The following is a 16,745-nucleotide window of genomic DNA, read 5'->3' as shown; positions in this document are numbered from 1 at the left end:
CAGTTGCCGGACTGCAAACCCGACCACACCAACCTGTGCATGGCTTGGATTGATTACAAGAAAGCCTATGACTCAATGCCGCATACTTGGATCATTGAATGCTTAGAGATGTATAACATCAACAGGACTCTGAGAGCCTTCATTGCAACTCAATGAAGCTGTGGAAAACCACCCTTGAAGCCAACTGCAAACCACTTGCACAAGTGTCCATCAAATGTGGCATATACCAAGGAGATGCTCTGTCCCCGCTACTGTTCTGCATAGGCCTGAACCCCCTCAGCCAAATTATCAACAAGACTGGCTACGGATACAGACTCAAAAATGGGGCCAATATCAGTCACCTACTCTACATGGATGACATCAAGCTGTACGCCAAGTGTGAGCGAGACATCGACTCACTGATCCACACCACCAGGATCTACAGCACTGACATTGGGATGTCATTCGGACTAGAGAAATGTGGTCGGCTGGTCACAAAGAGGGGGAAGGTCATCCACACAGAAGGGGTCTCACTCCCAGAAGGAACAATAGCAGACATAGAGGACAGTTACTACCTAGGTATACCACAAGCAAATGGCAACCTCGATGAGGTCACAAGGAAAGGAGCCACAGCTAAATACCTCCAACGAATAAGGCAAGTCCTGAGAAGCCAGCTCAATGGCAAGAACAAAATCCGTGCGATAAACAGCTATGCCTTGCCAGTAATCAGATACCCTGCTGGAATAATTAGCTGGCCAAAGGAGGAGATAAAGCCACAGATATTAAGACCAGAAAGCTACTAACAATGCATGGAGGGTTCCATCCCAAATCCAGCACCCTGAGACTGTACACGAGCCGCAAGGAAGGAGGAGCAGAGGACTAGTGAGTGTGAGAACCACTGTCCAGGACGAAACAACTAAGATCCATAAATACATCAGGGACAAAGCCTCAACAGACAATGTGCTCAGTGAATGTCTCAGACAACAGGGAACGGAGGTTGAGGTGCCAGAGATACCATCATGGGAGGACAAGCCCTACATGGGATGTACCACCAGCAAATAACCCAAGTGGCTGATATCAGTAAATCCTACCAATGGCTGGAAAAAGCTGGACTCAAGGACAGCACAGAGGCCCTCATCTGGCCGCCCGGAACAGGCCCTAAACACCAGAGCAATAGAGGCCCAGATCTACCACACCAGACAAGACCCAAGGTGTAGGTTGTGCAAGGAGGCCCCTGAGACAATCCAGCACATCACAGCAGGGTGCAAGATACTGGCAGGGAAAGCGTACATGGAGCGACATAACCAAGTGGCAGGCATAGTGTACAGAAACATCTGTGCAGAATATGGACTGGAAACCCCAAGATCAAAGTGGGAAACACCCCCAAGGTGGTGGAGAACGCCAGAGCTAAGATCCTGTGGGACTTCCAGATCCAGACAGACAAAATGGTAATGGCGAACCAACCAGACATTGTCGTAGTGGATAAACATCAGAGGAAAGCCGTTGTGGTTGATGTAGCAATACCAAGTGATTGCAACATCAGGAAAAAGGAGCACGAGAAACTGGAGAAATACCAGGGCCTCAGGGAAGAACTGGAGAGGGCCTGGAAGGTGAAGACCACAGTGGTGCCTGTGGTCATCGGGGCCCTCGGGGCAGTAACCCCCAAACTGGAGCAGTGGCTACAACAGATCCCAGGAACAACATCAGACATCTCAGTCCAGAAATGTGCAGTCCTTGGCACAGCCAAGATACTGCGCAGAACCCTCAAGCTCCCAGGCCTCTGGTAGAGGACCCGAGCTCAGAGGATAAGAACCACCCGCGGTGGGTGAGAAGGGAATTTTTTATATATATATATATAAGACTTTATATATATATATATATATATATATATATATATATATATATATATATATATGACTGGATAGCTCAATACATAAGGCATCAGTATATCACCCGAGAGGGCAGGGTTCGAATCCAGTCTGGGTCCTTAGGCAAGACCCTTCAAGCTACTGCCTACCTCATACCATGAGAGATACTAAGTTGCATAACATGCCGGCTCAGACGTCGCCCGGCCAAACAAGGTCTGCGTCAGGTGTTGGGGAACCAGAGCACCTTGATGACAAATGGGCTACTGGAACAAGACGGAAATGGGCGAGAGATGAAAATGTGGATCTGTTGGAATGCTACTACTCAAGTAACCCTAGTCAGAGGGGTTACATGCAAAGACTGGGGAAGGAATGGTTACTTCGACATCCCCAGTCAACACTAAGCGCTAAACAACTAGTAGCTCAGTGTTCCAACATCCGCAAACGGCAACTGCTATCACAACTTGAGATTGACGAGATACAACACAAATGCTACGGCAAAAGGGAGGAACCCGGATGTCAGGACTGTGGGGACTTAACTACAAGTCCCCACCCAGTGAGGGATACACGGCCCCAATGAGCGAAACAGAGCTGAACGAGACAGCTGCTGACCTGAGAGAGAGAATCATGACCCGAATGACAACCAGGCCTCCCCGGCGCCAATTACAACGGCTGAGTGAAGTACCATCTGAAAGTCTCATTGAGAATGTGAATGCAGCATTGAGACGATCCCTACCAACACCATAACAGAAACCAATGAGCTGATCTACACTCAGCATCAGTGATCCTTGAGATACTTGGCTATAAGAGCAACCATGAGACCCAATACCCACCATGGAAAAGACGGTTAGAGGCTAAAATCAAGGTAACAAGGGAAGTGAGCCAACTGTCAGAGCTCCACAAGGTGCAATGAAAAGACCAGTACCCAGAAAGTACAGGCAGATGCCCATACCTGAAGCACTCGAGACTGCCAAACAGAGGCTCCAAGCCTTGTCCAGCCGCCTAAAGAGATACACAAGGGAGAATGAATCCAGAAGGATTAACCGGCTCTTCTCCACTCAACCAGCTAAGGTGTACTCTCAATGGCAGGGTAACAATAACAACAGAGCAGACCCACCAAGGCTGGAGACGGAACAATACTGGAAAGGCATATGGGAAAGGGAGGCGTCCCACAACAGCAATGCACAGTGGCTGATCTCTCTACGAGAGGACCACAGCAACCTCCCTGAGCAAGCCCCGGTAACCATCACTGTGACAGATGTCCAAGAAAGAGTCTCAGGTATGAAAAACTGGACAGCACCAGGGCCTGACATGATCCATGCCTACTGGCTAAAGAAACTCACTGCTCTCCATGAGCGAATGGCAGCCCAAATGAACCAGCTGCTACAAAGTGGGACTCACCCTGAATGGTTAACTGAAGGGCGGACAATCCTAATCCAGAAGGATCCATCAAAGGGTCCAGTCCCACCCAACTACCGACCAATAACCTGCCTCTCCACAACCTGGAAGCTCATGTCAGGCATCATAGCGGCCAAGATAAGCAAACACATGGATAAACACAGCACGGCACAGAAGGGTATCAGTGTAATAGCAGAGGAGCCAAACACCAACTCCTCGTAGACCGCACAGTTGCCCGAGACTGCAAAACCCGACACACGAACCTGTGCATGGCTTGGATTGATTACAAGAAAGCCTATGACTCAATGCCGCATACTTGGATCATTGAATGCTTAGAGATGTATAACATCAACAGGACTCTGAGAGCCTTCATTGCAAACTCGATGAGGCTGTGGAAAACCACCCTTGAAGCCAACTGCAAACCACTTGCACAAGTGTCCATCAAATGTGGCATATACCAAGGAGATGCTCTGTCCCCGCTACTGTTCTGCATAGGCCTGAACCCCCTCAGCCAAGTTATCAACAAGACTGGCTACGGATACAGACTCAAAAATGGGGCCAATATCAGTCACCTACTCTACATGGATGACATCAAGCTGTACGCCAAGTGTGAGCGAGACATCGACTCACTGATCCACACCACCAGGATCTACAGCACTGACTTGGGATGTCATTCGGACTAGAGAAATGTGGTCGGCTGGTCACAAAGAGGGGGAAGGTCATCCACACAGAAGGGGTCTCACTCCCAGAAGGAACAATAGCAGACATAGAGGACAGTTACAAGTACCTAGGTATACCACAAGCAAATGGCAACCTCGATGAGGTCACAAGGAAAGGAGCCACAGCTAATACCTCCAACGAATAAGGCAAGTCCTGAGAAGCCAGCTCAATGGCAAGAACAAAATCCGTGCGATAAACAGCTATGCCTTGCCAGTAATCAGATACCCTGCTGGAATAATTAGCTGGCCAAAGGAGGAGATAAAAGCCACAGATATTAAGACCAGAAAGCTACTAACAATGCATGGAGGGTTCCATCCCAAATCCAGCACCCTGAGACTGTACACGAGCCGCAAGGAAGGAGGCAGAGGACTAGTGAGTGTGAGAACCACTGTCCAGGACGAAACAACTAAGATCCATAAATACATCAGGGACAAAGCCTCAACAGACAATGTGCTCAGTGAATGTCTCAGACAACAGGGAACGGAGGTTGAGGTGCCAGAGATACCATCATGGGAGGACAAACCCCTACATGGGATGTACCACCAGCAAATAACCCAAGTGGCTGATATAAGTAAATCCTACCAATGGCTGGAAAAAGCTGGACTCAAGGACAGCACAGAGGCCCTCATCCTGGCCGCCCAGGAACAGGCCCTAAACACCAGAGCAATAGAGGCCCAGATCTACCACACCAGACAAGACCCAAGGTGTAGGTTGTGCAAGGAGGCCCCTGAGACAGTCCAGCACATCACAGCAGGGTGCAAGATACTGGCAGGGAAAGCGTACATGGAGCGACATAACCAAGTGGCAGGCATTGTGTACAGAACATCTGTGCAGAATATGGACTGGAAACCCCGAGATCAAAGTGGGAAACACCCCCAAAGGTGGTGGAGAACACCAGAGCTAAGATCCTGTGGGACTTCCAGATCCAGACAGACAAAATGGTAATGGCGAACCAACCAGACATTGTCGTAGTGGATAAACATCAGAGGAAAGCCGTTGTGGTAGATGTAGCAATACCAAGTGATTGCAACATCAGGAAAAAGGAGCACGAGAAACTAGAGAAATACCAGGGCCTCAGGGAAGAACTGGAGAGGGCCTGGAAGGTGAAGACCACAGTGGTGCCTGTGGTCATCGGGGCCCTCGGGGCAGTAACCCCCAAACTGGAGCAGTGGCTACAACAGATCCCAGGAACAACATCAGACATCTCAGTCCAGAAATGTGCAGTCCTTGGCACAGCCAAGATACTGCGCAGGACCCTCAAGCTCCCAGGCCTCTGGTAGAGGACCCGAGCTCAGAGGATAAGAACCACCCGCGGTGGGTGAGAAGGGAATTTTTTTATATATATATATATATATATATATATATATATATATATATATATATATATATATATATATATATATATATATATATATATATATATGGCTATTTGGGAAAACCAGTGTCGTTATTACCCAATCAGACTTTTTGTCCACATTATCAAATCAAATCATGAACATTGACATTTCTATGGATATCAATAATATAGTCATATTTGATTAATAAAATGCAATAGTCTTATATGAAACAATTTAAACTTCTCATCATTTTATGTTGTCTATCATAAACGGTGTTTTTGATGTGGAGAGTAACGCCTTAATAAAAAGTTAAGATAATACCATCATCTTCCTTCTTTCTAAACTTGAATATAGTGTTGCTATTTGGTGAATAGTCTCTTCATTTTTGATTGAACTCTAAAACAACATTCATGTTAGCCCACTGAAGAAAACAAACACCCAGTAAAAACATATGGCTAACATTTTTACTTTTCTGGAAAATCCAAAACTTTTGACGTGCCCATACAGTTATCCTAGAAACTGGTTTACTGTCCCAATGTGTTTTTTTGTTCTCTTTATAGTTGCGCAAAAAACATCTTTCTTGGCTGGCAAAGCAGGCATTTTTTGGTCAAGGCATTCTTTTTCAAATTTTTTCCTACAAAGACATGTCTGAGAATGATGACTGTGGTTTACAGAAGACCTCAAAATAAAAGAAGACCTAATAAAGTCTTTTGTAGTTTCTCCTATAATCCACTTAGTCTTGGTGCAAACAGGGACAGATTCTTTTTTATAGCACAAATGGAAAGCAAGAGATTCTCAAGTAAATACCAAAGTATATATATTTGGTGTGGACTTTCACTAGGCCACTCTACAACATTCACCTGGTTGTCTTTGAACCATTTCTGTGTAGCTTTAGCTTAGTGCTTCAGGTCGTTGTGTTGCTGGAAAATAAATGTTCTCTAAAGTCATAGTTCTCTGGTAGATGGAAACTAATTGTCCTGTAGGCTTTCCTAATATTTTGCTGTAATCATTTTACCACTTCAACCCTTCCTGGGCCTGTCACTGGCTCTGGAAGGCTTGTAGACAGCATGTAGCATAGCATGCTGCCACATTGTTACAGACATCTGCCCTGTTTAGAAAGAAGATTTTGACCTGTAAATGTGAAAGTTGAGTTGTTCAGGGTTTATATTCTCATCCAAACTTCTGTTTACAGTTCACTAAGGATGTGGTGCGTCAGCTGGAGAACTTTCAGATTGATCTGAGAGCGATAATCCTTTTAGAAGCAGAGGGGAAGCAGAACCTCCTAGATTTCTCTGAAGCTGGCCTATCAGAGATCAACTATGCTGACTACCTTGACGAGGTGACATATGCTGTGATTGTAGAAACACATGAACAGGAGAAAAGCATGTTTTCAGTGGATGGTTTTGAATAGTTTTTATTTTTGCGTTTTGATGTATAAATTGTTGCAATTGTGAAATCATGTCTGTGAAAAAATAGATTTAAATTATTTAATAATTGACTTATTAGGTTTATCAACACCTAAATCAGTTAACAAGCTTCAGGCAGAGTTCTGCAAAGGACTGCTAAAGCTAAGTTATCCAATAAGGGTCCAATCCAGGCCAAAGGTGTGAAGGTGTGGGCTAGAACTTGACATTTGCTCTTTTCATCAATCAATCAGCTTCACTTTAAAGACCTGAGACTGAGAGCAAAAACGTAATTATCCTTCAGACTGAATCTACAAGCAGATGTGTGAAATCTTTAGTTTAACTTTCATTCTCTCAGTCAGAAGCCTCCGATTTCTGAGTTTGTACAAGGAAACGAGAGATTTGGTCTTATTCAGTTTGGGTTAAGGTGAGCTAAAAGCCTTAGCTGAAGAAAAACACAATAAATTACAATCCCATGTTTTTTCTGTACATAGATTTGAAGAATAACTGCAATTATTTCAAAATTTGTGAGCAATTTAAGTTGAATGTTTTGTAAAGCTTTGACCTGCATGTTGGTGGCAAATTAGGAACAACTATGTCTGAACGTATTAAATGCAGGATTCAAGAATTTACTTTAAGAGTTTCTGCTCATAGCAGTCATTAATTATGTAAGGGACAGGGGGAAATTGTTCTAATCAAATATGCCTGAAGAAAATCACTGTATAAACTATAAATCCTTCCCTGCATTATCAATACTTACATGTGTAAGAGATTACTTTCTATTTAATAAATGTGTGTGCATCCATCCAAGCTCAGTGTTTGTGTTACTGACTTCTTTGTCTGCTTAAGGTGAATAAAGGAGTCACTGTGGTGGATGTTCTGTCATTCGCCAAAGAGCTGGAGTCCCAGACAGACCTGATGGTGAGGAAGCTGATCTGCCTTCATTAGCTGTTGCACCAACATTCACATTGTGGAGTTTCTTATTATTTCATCTCTGCACAAGAGATTATTTTAATGCATCTGTTTTCTCAAATTGTGATGGAGAATGATTTTTTTAAATAATTTTTTTTTTAACTGATGCTGCTACACAGACACTGGTGTTATTTCATGCAGAATGATTGTGTTGGCAAAAACAAAATCTTTGTGCACTTTCAAATGCAAAAACAAAATGTAATTATTTAAAAGTTGGCAGTTTGATAAACTGGAAAAAATGTGTTTTTAAGAAAAAGATTACATTTATAAACCATTTGATTCTTTCCTGATGTATGATGAGCTAAAACATGCTTTGTTTTCTGTTACGTGACCCAAAGTTTAAGAAATGTCTGGGCAGCAGGAATCTCACAAATGCAGTCTTTTGTTTCTTCCTCTTCTTTTGGAATAAAACTCGACTTGTTTTGTCTCCTTCTCCAGCCCAGGGGACCTCTGCAGACAGCTCTGAAGGGCCATGTGGCCACTCTGCAGCGGGTCCACAGACAACAGATCGCTCCAATGGAGCAGGCCATGGTAATCCCCACTGCGTGTCCCATATACTTTTGGCAAAACTTGGTTTCAACCGGATCTGCAGTTATCCACCCTAAACACATAAAAACAAAACAAAAATGATGACATACACTTTCAATATGTAATGGAATAAATTTATGACAAATACAGTTAATATTAGAAGAAAACAAGTAATTCTCTCACTTGCACCAAACAATGAAGACCTAAATACCGTAGACTCATGTAGATGTTGTATTGGAACTGGACATAAACAATTAAATTGTTTTAGATTGATTTAATAATATATTTATTTTTATGAATTGCTTTGTATCTTGTAAATAACCTTGAGATGATATTTGCATTTAATTGGTGCTGCAGAAATTAGTAAAACTGACCTTTGCACTTTGGCATTTTATGTTTGTTGCCTTAGTTTGTAATGGTCATTTCACTTTTTCACCATTTTGTATTTTTCCCATTGCTGTCGTTTCATAGCAGCTTTCTTGCCTGAGAAAGAAATTCCCACTTTACATTTTGTGCTGATTTTACATCCATCTGCTTTAGAAACTCATTGTTTCTGCTTTTATAACCAATAATTTTAAGTAATTATTCAATGATAAAAGTCTACAGTATAGAGGTTTGATTATAAAAAAATGTTGCTTTGTCTGCTGTTCTGTAAAATAAAATAGCACTTGTTGCCCTCGGGCTTGTGTCAGAACACATTAAATATGAAATATTCAGCTTTATATTATTTTCACTCTGTCAGATATCATCTAGGACAAACAGATGCAACCATTGTTGGCTCTCAACACAACATTTATTTATGTTTTGTTGTTTTGTTTTTCTCTGTTCACCATCAAGAAATATGTTAGAGCAAGGGTAAGCACAAGTCTATGATATGATATGCATTAACTGTGTTATTACCTGGAGCTTAAAACAAACAACCCATCTATGAGATGTTCTTTTGTTGCAGAGACACTTTTTATTGTTGTTTTCACAAACTTGTAGTTTATATCAAAAGTATTTGTGCCAAAATAGTGCAAAATATCCACATGAAGAGAATAAATGTTTGGGTTTTTTTGGACAAAATAAAGGGACAGTCCTTATTTGTTTTATGTTGTGTATGTGATTATGTCTTTGCATTGTGGATATTTGATTTTGGAACAAAATCCTCCAGCATGCCAAAAATTTAATTAATGACACTCATTGTATTTGTGTTGCTCTCAGTTTTCTGTTGGTCTTTAACTTCTGAAAATAATATATTATTTTTTGTTTTTTTCTCAGAGTGCATTGAACCAGAGTATGAGATTCCTGGAGAGGACAGCTTCTGACCTCCCGGTAAATAAACCGCTACCAAAAATCAAATTTACGGTCACATTGGTACTGACAAGTTTGTCTTTACAGAACAAAGTCACAGATGTTCTTGAGACCATTGAAGCTGCTCAGCACCTCATCTCCCAGAATGCAACACTTTTAATCAATCAGGTAAATGTATCTGTTTGCTTAATCTCAGTTTTGTGATTGTGTTAAACTAACAGCTGTTCTCTAATTTCCTACAGGAAACAAGAAAATACTCAGCAACCATTATTGGCTATTTCAATCAGTACATAGAATGGGTCAAAACATCAGTAAGTGTTTATGTACCATTTTCATATTATGTAAATGTAATGTTTTATGCATTATTTTGTTCATGGTTAGTTAAAGGATTTTCTGCAGCCTGAGTTATGAAAAAAGCTCAATATTATACAGTGGAAAACAAAAAACTTGCATAACAGTTTTTGGGGTAAATATAGAGAGGACAAATATAAAAGCTACAGCTCCTTTAAATCTGAGGAATTTACTTTGAGGCATGATGGTTTCTGCTGCAGTGAAGCCAAAGGAATTCAAACCAAAGTGAAAAATAAGATATTTTAGCTCTGATTCTCATATATGTCAATAAAACTTTTTTTTGTTTCAGTCTCAATGTTGTTGTTCAGGAACAGTCAGAGCTGGATGTGTTGTGCCACAGTTAAGAAACTTTGTGTTTACTGGAAGTACCGCGGTGTGATAACATTTCCTGTTTATATCCTTTGTAGTTGGCTTTGGAGGTTGCACCATGCAAGCCCTTCAGCAACATCTTGGACACGGCGCAGATCATGACCTGCAGTTTCCTGGTGGATTCTATGGTAACAATGGCAATAATGAAAATAGATTCCACCTAATCAAACTTTATGCAGATCTCTGTGTTTCAGTGCAGAAGTTTAGGTTTAATGCTTTAACCCCCCCAAGGGCCAAGTGAAACAAATCTAGTTGTGCAGCAGTGTTATCACTCGCCCAAAGGGAATGAGGTCAATATCGAAATTCTATGTCTGTAAGTCAAAGCCAAATTAAAAGCAGCAGTTCTGATGCATTTCAAAAGTAGCCACACCCCTTTAACTTTTCCACATTACAACTATAAACTTCAGTGCATTTTAATGTGATTTTAAGTGATTACTACAACGAGGTGCACAATTTTGAAGTGGAAGGAAAATGATTCATGGTTTATAAAATGTTTTATTGTCTTTACAAATAAACATGAAAAGCTTAGGAGGTATAAATACTTTACAAGGCAATAATAACTTTATATAACTTTATAACTTTAATAACTTTATATAAATTTATGAGAAATATAATTCTTTAAATTATCTTTTCAACAGAACACTTTCTGGATGGGTTTGGGCTGCAGCACACTGTTCTTGCTCCCAAGCGTAATACTAGCTGTGAAACTAGCCAAGTACTACCGCAGGATGGACACAGAGGATGTTTATGATGAGTGAGTTATTGCATTTATTTTTCTTCTCTCATGTTTTTATTGTATCTATTATTACTATAAAGCTGCAATTTTAGTTCTGTTATGGCTCTATTAGATCTAAATTAGTGCACATATATTTTAAATATTTGATGGTTGCAGGACATCCTTCTATCTTTTAGGCTTTTCTTTTGTGTGTCTGAATTTAATTGGTTATTTTTCTGGTTTGCCTTAAAATGGGTTCTTAAACAGTTCTAAAACTGTTCTGTACTACTGAACTTTCCTATTTCAATTTATTTTCTGCTCCCTTTTCTCTTCCCTTAAGCTCCTCTGTTTCTGGGACCTGGCATTTTACCTTGTGATAACCATTCCTACTATTTCCATCTTCCATATTTTTTATTTTATTTCTTCATTCTTCTTTGTCAAGCACTTGGCACTTTACAAAGAAAAGACACTGATAAATTAGTTAATTCTTATTTCTTCTTCATGGGCCTTTTTTCATGTTCAGACTCTGTGAACTCATTGCTTTATCTACAGTAGTAGTAATTGTAATATCTCAGCTGATCAACTGCATCTCCCTCTGTGCAGTCAGTGCTGGATTGCACAGAAGGACTTTTGATGCATTTCTTTTACTGAAAATCTCAATAACATTTTTATGTTCCTGTTTTCTGTGTATCTCCATAGCGTTGAGACAATTCCCATGAAAAAGTAAGATGTTCTTCCCCAACATCCTTTTCATTTTAACTTCTCTCACTCTGTGCTTTTTTTTCTAAGTAATGTATATAGAAAGCTGTTTACTAAATTCTTGGTGCTCGTTTGCATTTTTGCTCATGTGGGTGGGCGATGTGGCTTTTTGTCATGTGCTATGTTTAAGAAGTGCCCCTTACAGTACCTTTCATGAAGGGCTCTTGCAATCATTAAAGTGTTTTTTGTAAAAAAAAAATATATATATATATATATATATATTGTGTAAATAAAACACTAAGGTTTATACTCAGAACATATTCATCTCCTGATATTGTTTAAAGATTCATCCACATATAAAGGAAAACAAAGAAAACATTTTATTCAGCATGTCGCATTTCTCATTTTTCATTCCATTTTTCTTCACAATGTTTTATTTTCAGTATGGAAATTGGTAATAATGGTTATCATAGTGAGAGTTCACAAGGTATTCCTAATCCTATGATGACAAGGTAAATTTTCCATTTATCCTGCTGACTGCATGTCATGGTGGAGGTGGATGCATGCCTGGGAAGTTGGTTTTATATATAATATGGCTGAACACAGTGCATGCTTTCAGAGGGAGTCATTTCAAGATGCACACATGCATAAGTAGGTGTGATATTATAGCAGACCTTTAAACTGGCAAGTTGTGGTAGCTTTTATTAGAAACAATCCAGAATCAGTTTTTTGATCTATGATAAAAAGTGCTTTAAAATGAATTTCAGCAGTGGTTTAACATTTGGGGTGAAATGTGGGATTTGCTGATGAACATCAGATCATAGCCCTGCTGTTTTCTTTGGGGATGAAATATGGAGCAGAATAAAGAACAATTTGTGTTAGTCAACTTGAAGACTGGGGATTATTGGAAAACAAATACTAATAAAGGTTTGTCTTAGAGAGTATCTAAAGCTAGTACACATAAATCTTTTAAAAGTGCCATTTGCACAATCAATATTTTAAATATCACAACTTAAAGAAATGTAACTGCAATTTATATTTAGTCAAAATATTTGCTTAACACAGTAAGCAAAGGTAAACTACAGGTGAGTATTAGAAAATAAGAGCTGAAACATCTTAATAGAGAAAAAGAAGGAGCTCATTTTGTTACTATATATCAAAAATTACAGTCTTTACTCTGAGGAAAGCTGTACCCTTATTTAAACTCATCAAAGAGAAATGAGGGTGTCAGTTTCCAATAATCATTCTGACTCTTCCACCTCCCAACATTGATGTTGGAAGGCTGATGAATCTGTCTGCTACCACTACTTCACTGTCATGTTGTAAATGTTCTGCTTGGTGGTTTTGGGGGAATCTATCGTATTACTAACCAACTGCTTTCTTTCTGATGCTGGGAAATTCCTGTGGAATGAAATGAAACCTTCTCCTGTTTCCTCTCGTTTAGTGTCGGCCAAAATCCGATGAATGTACACCTGATCATTTTGTTCAGAGAGAGGCAAGCATGTTAAGCTTTCGTGTGTCCCTGGATATGATGCTACTTTTGATTTTCTTTTCTGACTCTAACCAGATGTCTTTTTAAGTTGCATTTGGATGCAGATGAGTTGGCACAATCCAACAAGATAAACACAGAGAGTAAAACATCTCAATGAGGGGTTGCTCTGACTTGTTGCAGTTTGAAAAAATATGAGTTTCATTTCCAGTTTGAACTTGCAAGATTAATGCAACTTTTTGTTAAACCTTATCTTTCTATTTGAGTTGCATTAAGCTTTTGGAATGAAACTCGTGCATCAATAGGAGTATTACATAAGTTAATTCGCATAGTTTAGTTGATCAACAATAAATGACTCTGTTTGCACAGTAAGCTACTCAGAGACTGTTTTGCTCTCTGTTGTATGAAGTGCTCACCCTTCTCCTCTTGCCATCAAAAGGAAGTGAATGTGAAATGTTGAGTCTGTCTGGTAACGTTTTTCCATGTGTGCGTGTTTGTTCCTGTGATGGTAGCGTCCCAACATATGACACAATGAACAGGTTTCCCCGGGCCTCGGCTCCTCCGAGGCACATCGACTGGTGAGAGTCAGCTCTCGCTTGGCTCCAGAAAGGTACTGGTAACACAAAACGACGACTCTGTCTCTCTAACACCGATTTCCTCACACCTCTCCTCACAGCCGTCCTGCTGAGTCAGCGATCATCTGTTTTAAATCTTATATTGCTAATGTGGTAACACTCTTAACACCTGTTCACAGCTTGTTTTAGTGCTTTTTCTGCTTGCTGAAATGCCATCATGGTGAGAATGACTAAATTTACTGTAGATGCTCATGACTCTCAGTGTTTTAGAGAGAAGAAACCTTCAATTTTATGTTGATTTATATTTAGGATAATATCCTGCAGTTTAGAAAACATTCTCTGATGTGTCTACTAGCCTCTTGTGAGTGGTTGTGTTCAGTTAGTGCATGAGCGATGTGAAACCCTTTTATATGTAGTTATCTCCACCTAACAGCACCTTCCACCTTGAATGAAATCACTTTGTGTAACGCCTTAAAAATATTTTCAGTCTAATATGTCTTACAGCAGCATCATCTCACAATAACAATAATAAAAAATTTTAAAAATCCGACCTTTAGTCCTCTCAGGCTCAAATTACTTGCAAAGACTAGCTAAGTAGCATTTAGCTGTTGCAAATCTGCAACATCTGCCTGGAGAGGGTTAATTTGAGTACATTTGAGAAATGCTACAGCATTGTTGTTTTCTTTTAGATTATTGCAACTACCTTTATAGACCTTTTACATGTTTTCAGAAGAGCCACCAATCGATTAGCTTTGATGGGATTATTTGGTGAAATGCAGATTCGACCAACTCTGGATTTTGTGAAGATCTCTGCAGTCTCAGAGTCACAGAGCCTGCACTACATTACAAATATTTATTAAGAATCTAAGGAACTGCAATAAAATCTTAACTTATTTTAGGGATATTTCTGTTTTGAAATATTTTTCTTGCGTCGTGATATCTAAAGTATCTTTCTCTGTTTTTTGTCCTTGCAGTGCCCTTGACAACTGGAACTAAACATCATGGTAATGTTTTATTGTGTTTTTCATGTTTCAGGTTGCAGGTATTTGATTAAATGTGCAGCTCTAATAATTGAATGAGTTTCATCTGACATATCAATACACAGGATTACACAGAGCCACTGTCATTAAATCTAATTTAGTCTTAGATTTTGCAGCATTACATTTGGAAAGTAGCTTTTTGTCTTGATGATAACATCTGACTGAGGTCATTTCTATTGATTACAAGTAAGATAATTCCCTCTCTTTGAAACTTCGTTCTGATGTATTAAGGTGAAAGTGAATTGATTGGGCTTTGTGTTCCCAGGCTTTGTGTTAACACACTAGTTTAAAAAATGGACAATTTGGAGATCCACTTCTCTAGCAACACGCTAGCATCTCCAACTGTAATGAGTTGTTTTTCATTTCTCAGACATCATGTGGAAAGACACATCCCGTTTGTTTAAGAAAGGTCAAATTATTGGCAGTAAGCAGAGAATAAAACTGATGAAATTACAGAATTAGGTTAAATGTCGAATGAATATTTATAAACCTGAAGAACAGTAAGGAACCATCGTTTTCAGGAAGAAATGTGGTCTGTTAAGAATCCTGAATGATTATGATTAGGGATCTGATTAGGAATTTAAACATAGGAGTTAAATATTTGTTAACATTAAACAGAAGAAAAACAACAGAATAACTTAAGTGTAAGTAAAAGTAAGAGCATTTCTACACACAGTGTGAAGGGGACTCGCACTGTGGCTTTGGGCCTGAACAGCTGTGCAGAAGTTAGAAAACCTCTAATCAGTGAGGCCGACTAGAGAAAAAGCTTCAGTTTGCCAGGGAGCATAATGTTTGAGTTCTGGAGCAATACAATAAGATCAAGTTATATTATTAGTTGGCAGCACTCCTCCATCATCAAACCAAGATCAGGGTTAAAAATGTATGTAATTCTGGTTATGAATAAATCTTGTGGCATTGCAAAAGCTTATTGTGACCTTTTTTTATTTGGTTACCAACTTGTTTTTGGCCAGGCAGTATATTTACAAAAACGTATTCACAATTTATCAGTTAACAAAATGTTCTTTTCTATTTATTGTAGCTCACTTGATGAACTTCAACATATTGCTGGTTTCTTCACTTCAAAAGAAGAACAAGGAAGGTGCTTGTTCAATGATGCAGATCAAATTCTCCAGTTTGGTTTCTGCCGGCAGGACGCTAACCTTATCAGCCCTCAGCATCAATCTGAGCCGGGTTTCATCTACATTTTCCAGGACTGCTGCTGTGTCTGTGTTTACATTTGTTTGGACACAAAACCAAGTTGAAAAAGCCCTTGAGAGGACATAACATTGACTGTTGTGTTTGCTCATTTTTATGAACTTTGTGCTCAAGAAAAGAGAAGCTGGAGAAAGTTATATTTTCTTCAGTTAAAAAGGGTGTTGCACTTTCAAAGTGAGTGTCAAAAGGCAGGTTTCATAAAGATCTGATTGTTTTGTTGAAAAAATGCATCCTTTTTAACTGAGACACAAGTGTGTGATATTTTACCAGTTGAGAAAAGGCTTGTGTGAACATAACAACTTGTGGAGAGAATTTGTAAGAAAACGAAGCATGACTATTTTTTTTTCTTAAGTTGTTTACAATATTTCCAGACATGTTGGTTTTGTTGATTTTAGGTGGCTATGGGTCAATTTTCCTCTTTGACAATTCAAAACCTCATTCAAATGTAGGCATTTTGTCCCCAAATTCTTCCATTTCTTACCTGTAAAACACACAACTTGTATCTTCTTGATCAAATCTCAGGAATAGTTTAATAAATAAAATACAATTTTATTTCTTAAAAAAATTATATTGCACCTTTTTTTATTGGTTTTGACTCATATCTGCTTGGACCGGTCTCATTGCAGTCCCATGACAAAAAAGATGTTTTTACAGTAGAAGCAAAACACCAAAAATAACATCAAGTCAATGGTCAAATTGGGTACAAAATGTCCCCTGACTGAATTTTGGTATGCAACATCCAGTGACAAATGTTATATAATAACAACAGATGTTGCTATTGTTGGTATGCAACAACT

The 16,745-nt window shown here is 39.5% G+C and overlaps 1 protein-coding gene across 11 annotated transcripts in view; it reads left to right on the top strand.

Annotated features, from left to right (window-relative positions):
* LOC129360296 (prominin-1-A-like) overlaps positions 1–15,946 on the top strand; it is a 60,111-nt gene extending 44,165 nt beyond the window's left edge. For 2 of the 11 annotated variants that reach the window (XR_008606009.1, XR_008606007.1), the window contains 12 exons: positions 6,492–6,638; positions 7,552–7,623; positions 8,113–8,205; positions 9,040–9,057; positions 9,463–9,516; positions 9,583–9,663; positions 9,738–9,806; positions 10,254–10,343; positions 10,854–10,969; positions 11,630–11,653; positions 13,631–14,697; positions 15,773–15,946. Coding sequence is in view for 4 of the 11 variants with exons in the window: in XM_055030411.1 (XP_054886386.1) it covers positions 6,492–6,638; positions 7,552–7,623; positions 8,113–8,205; positions 9,040–9,057; positions 9,463–9,516; positions 9,583–9,663; positions 9,738–9,806; positions 10,254–10,343; positions 10,854–10,969; positions 11,630–11,653; positions 12,073–12,141; positions 14,668–14,689 (855 nt within the window). In the remaining 7 variants the exon portion in view is untranslated. Of the gene's footprint in view, positions 1–6,491; positions 6,639–7,551; positions 7,624–8,112; positions 8,206–9,039; positions 9,058–9,462; positions 9,517–9,582; positions 9,664–9,737; positions 9,807–10,253; positions 10,344–10,853; positions 10,974–11,270; positions 11,919–12,072; positions 12,142–13,630; positions 14,698–15,772 lie in introns of those variants that run through there. The other 9 variants (XR_008606012.1, XR_008606008.1, XM_055030411.1 and 6 more) reach the window with 8 other exon arrangements.
* Positions 15,947–16,745: the final 799 nt, after the last annotated feature.

This window comes from Poeciliopsis prolifica, unplaced genomic scaffold, assembly GCF_027474105.1.
Source record: "Poeciliopsis prolifica strain line A6 unplaced genomic scaffold, Auburn_PproV2 SCAFFOLD006, whole genome shotgun sequence".
Classification (NCBI taxonomy): Eukaryota; Metazoa; Chordata; class Actinopteri; order Cyprinodontiformes; family Poeciliidae; genus Poeciliopsis; species Poeciliopsis prolifica.
Note: the sequence above shows the minus strand (reverse complement) of the source record. Positions and strands in the feature narration are given on the sequence as shown.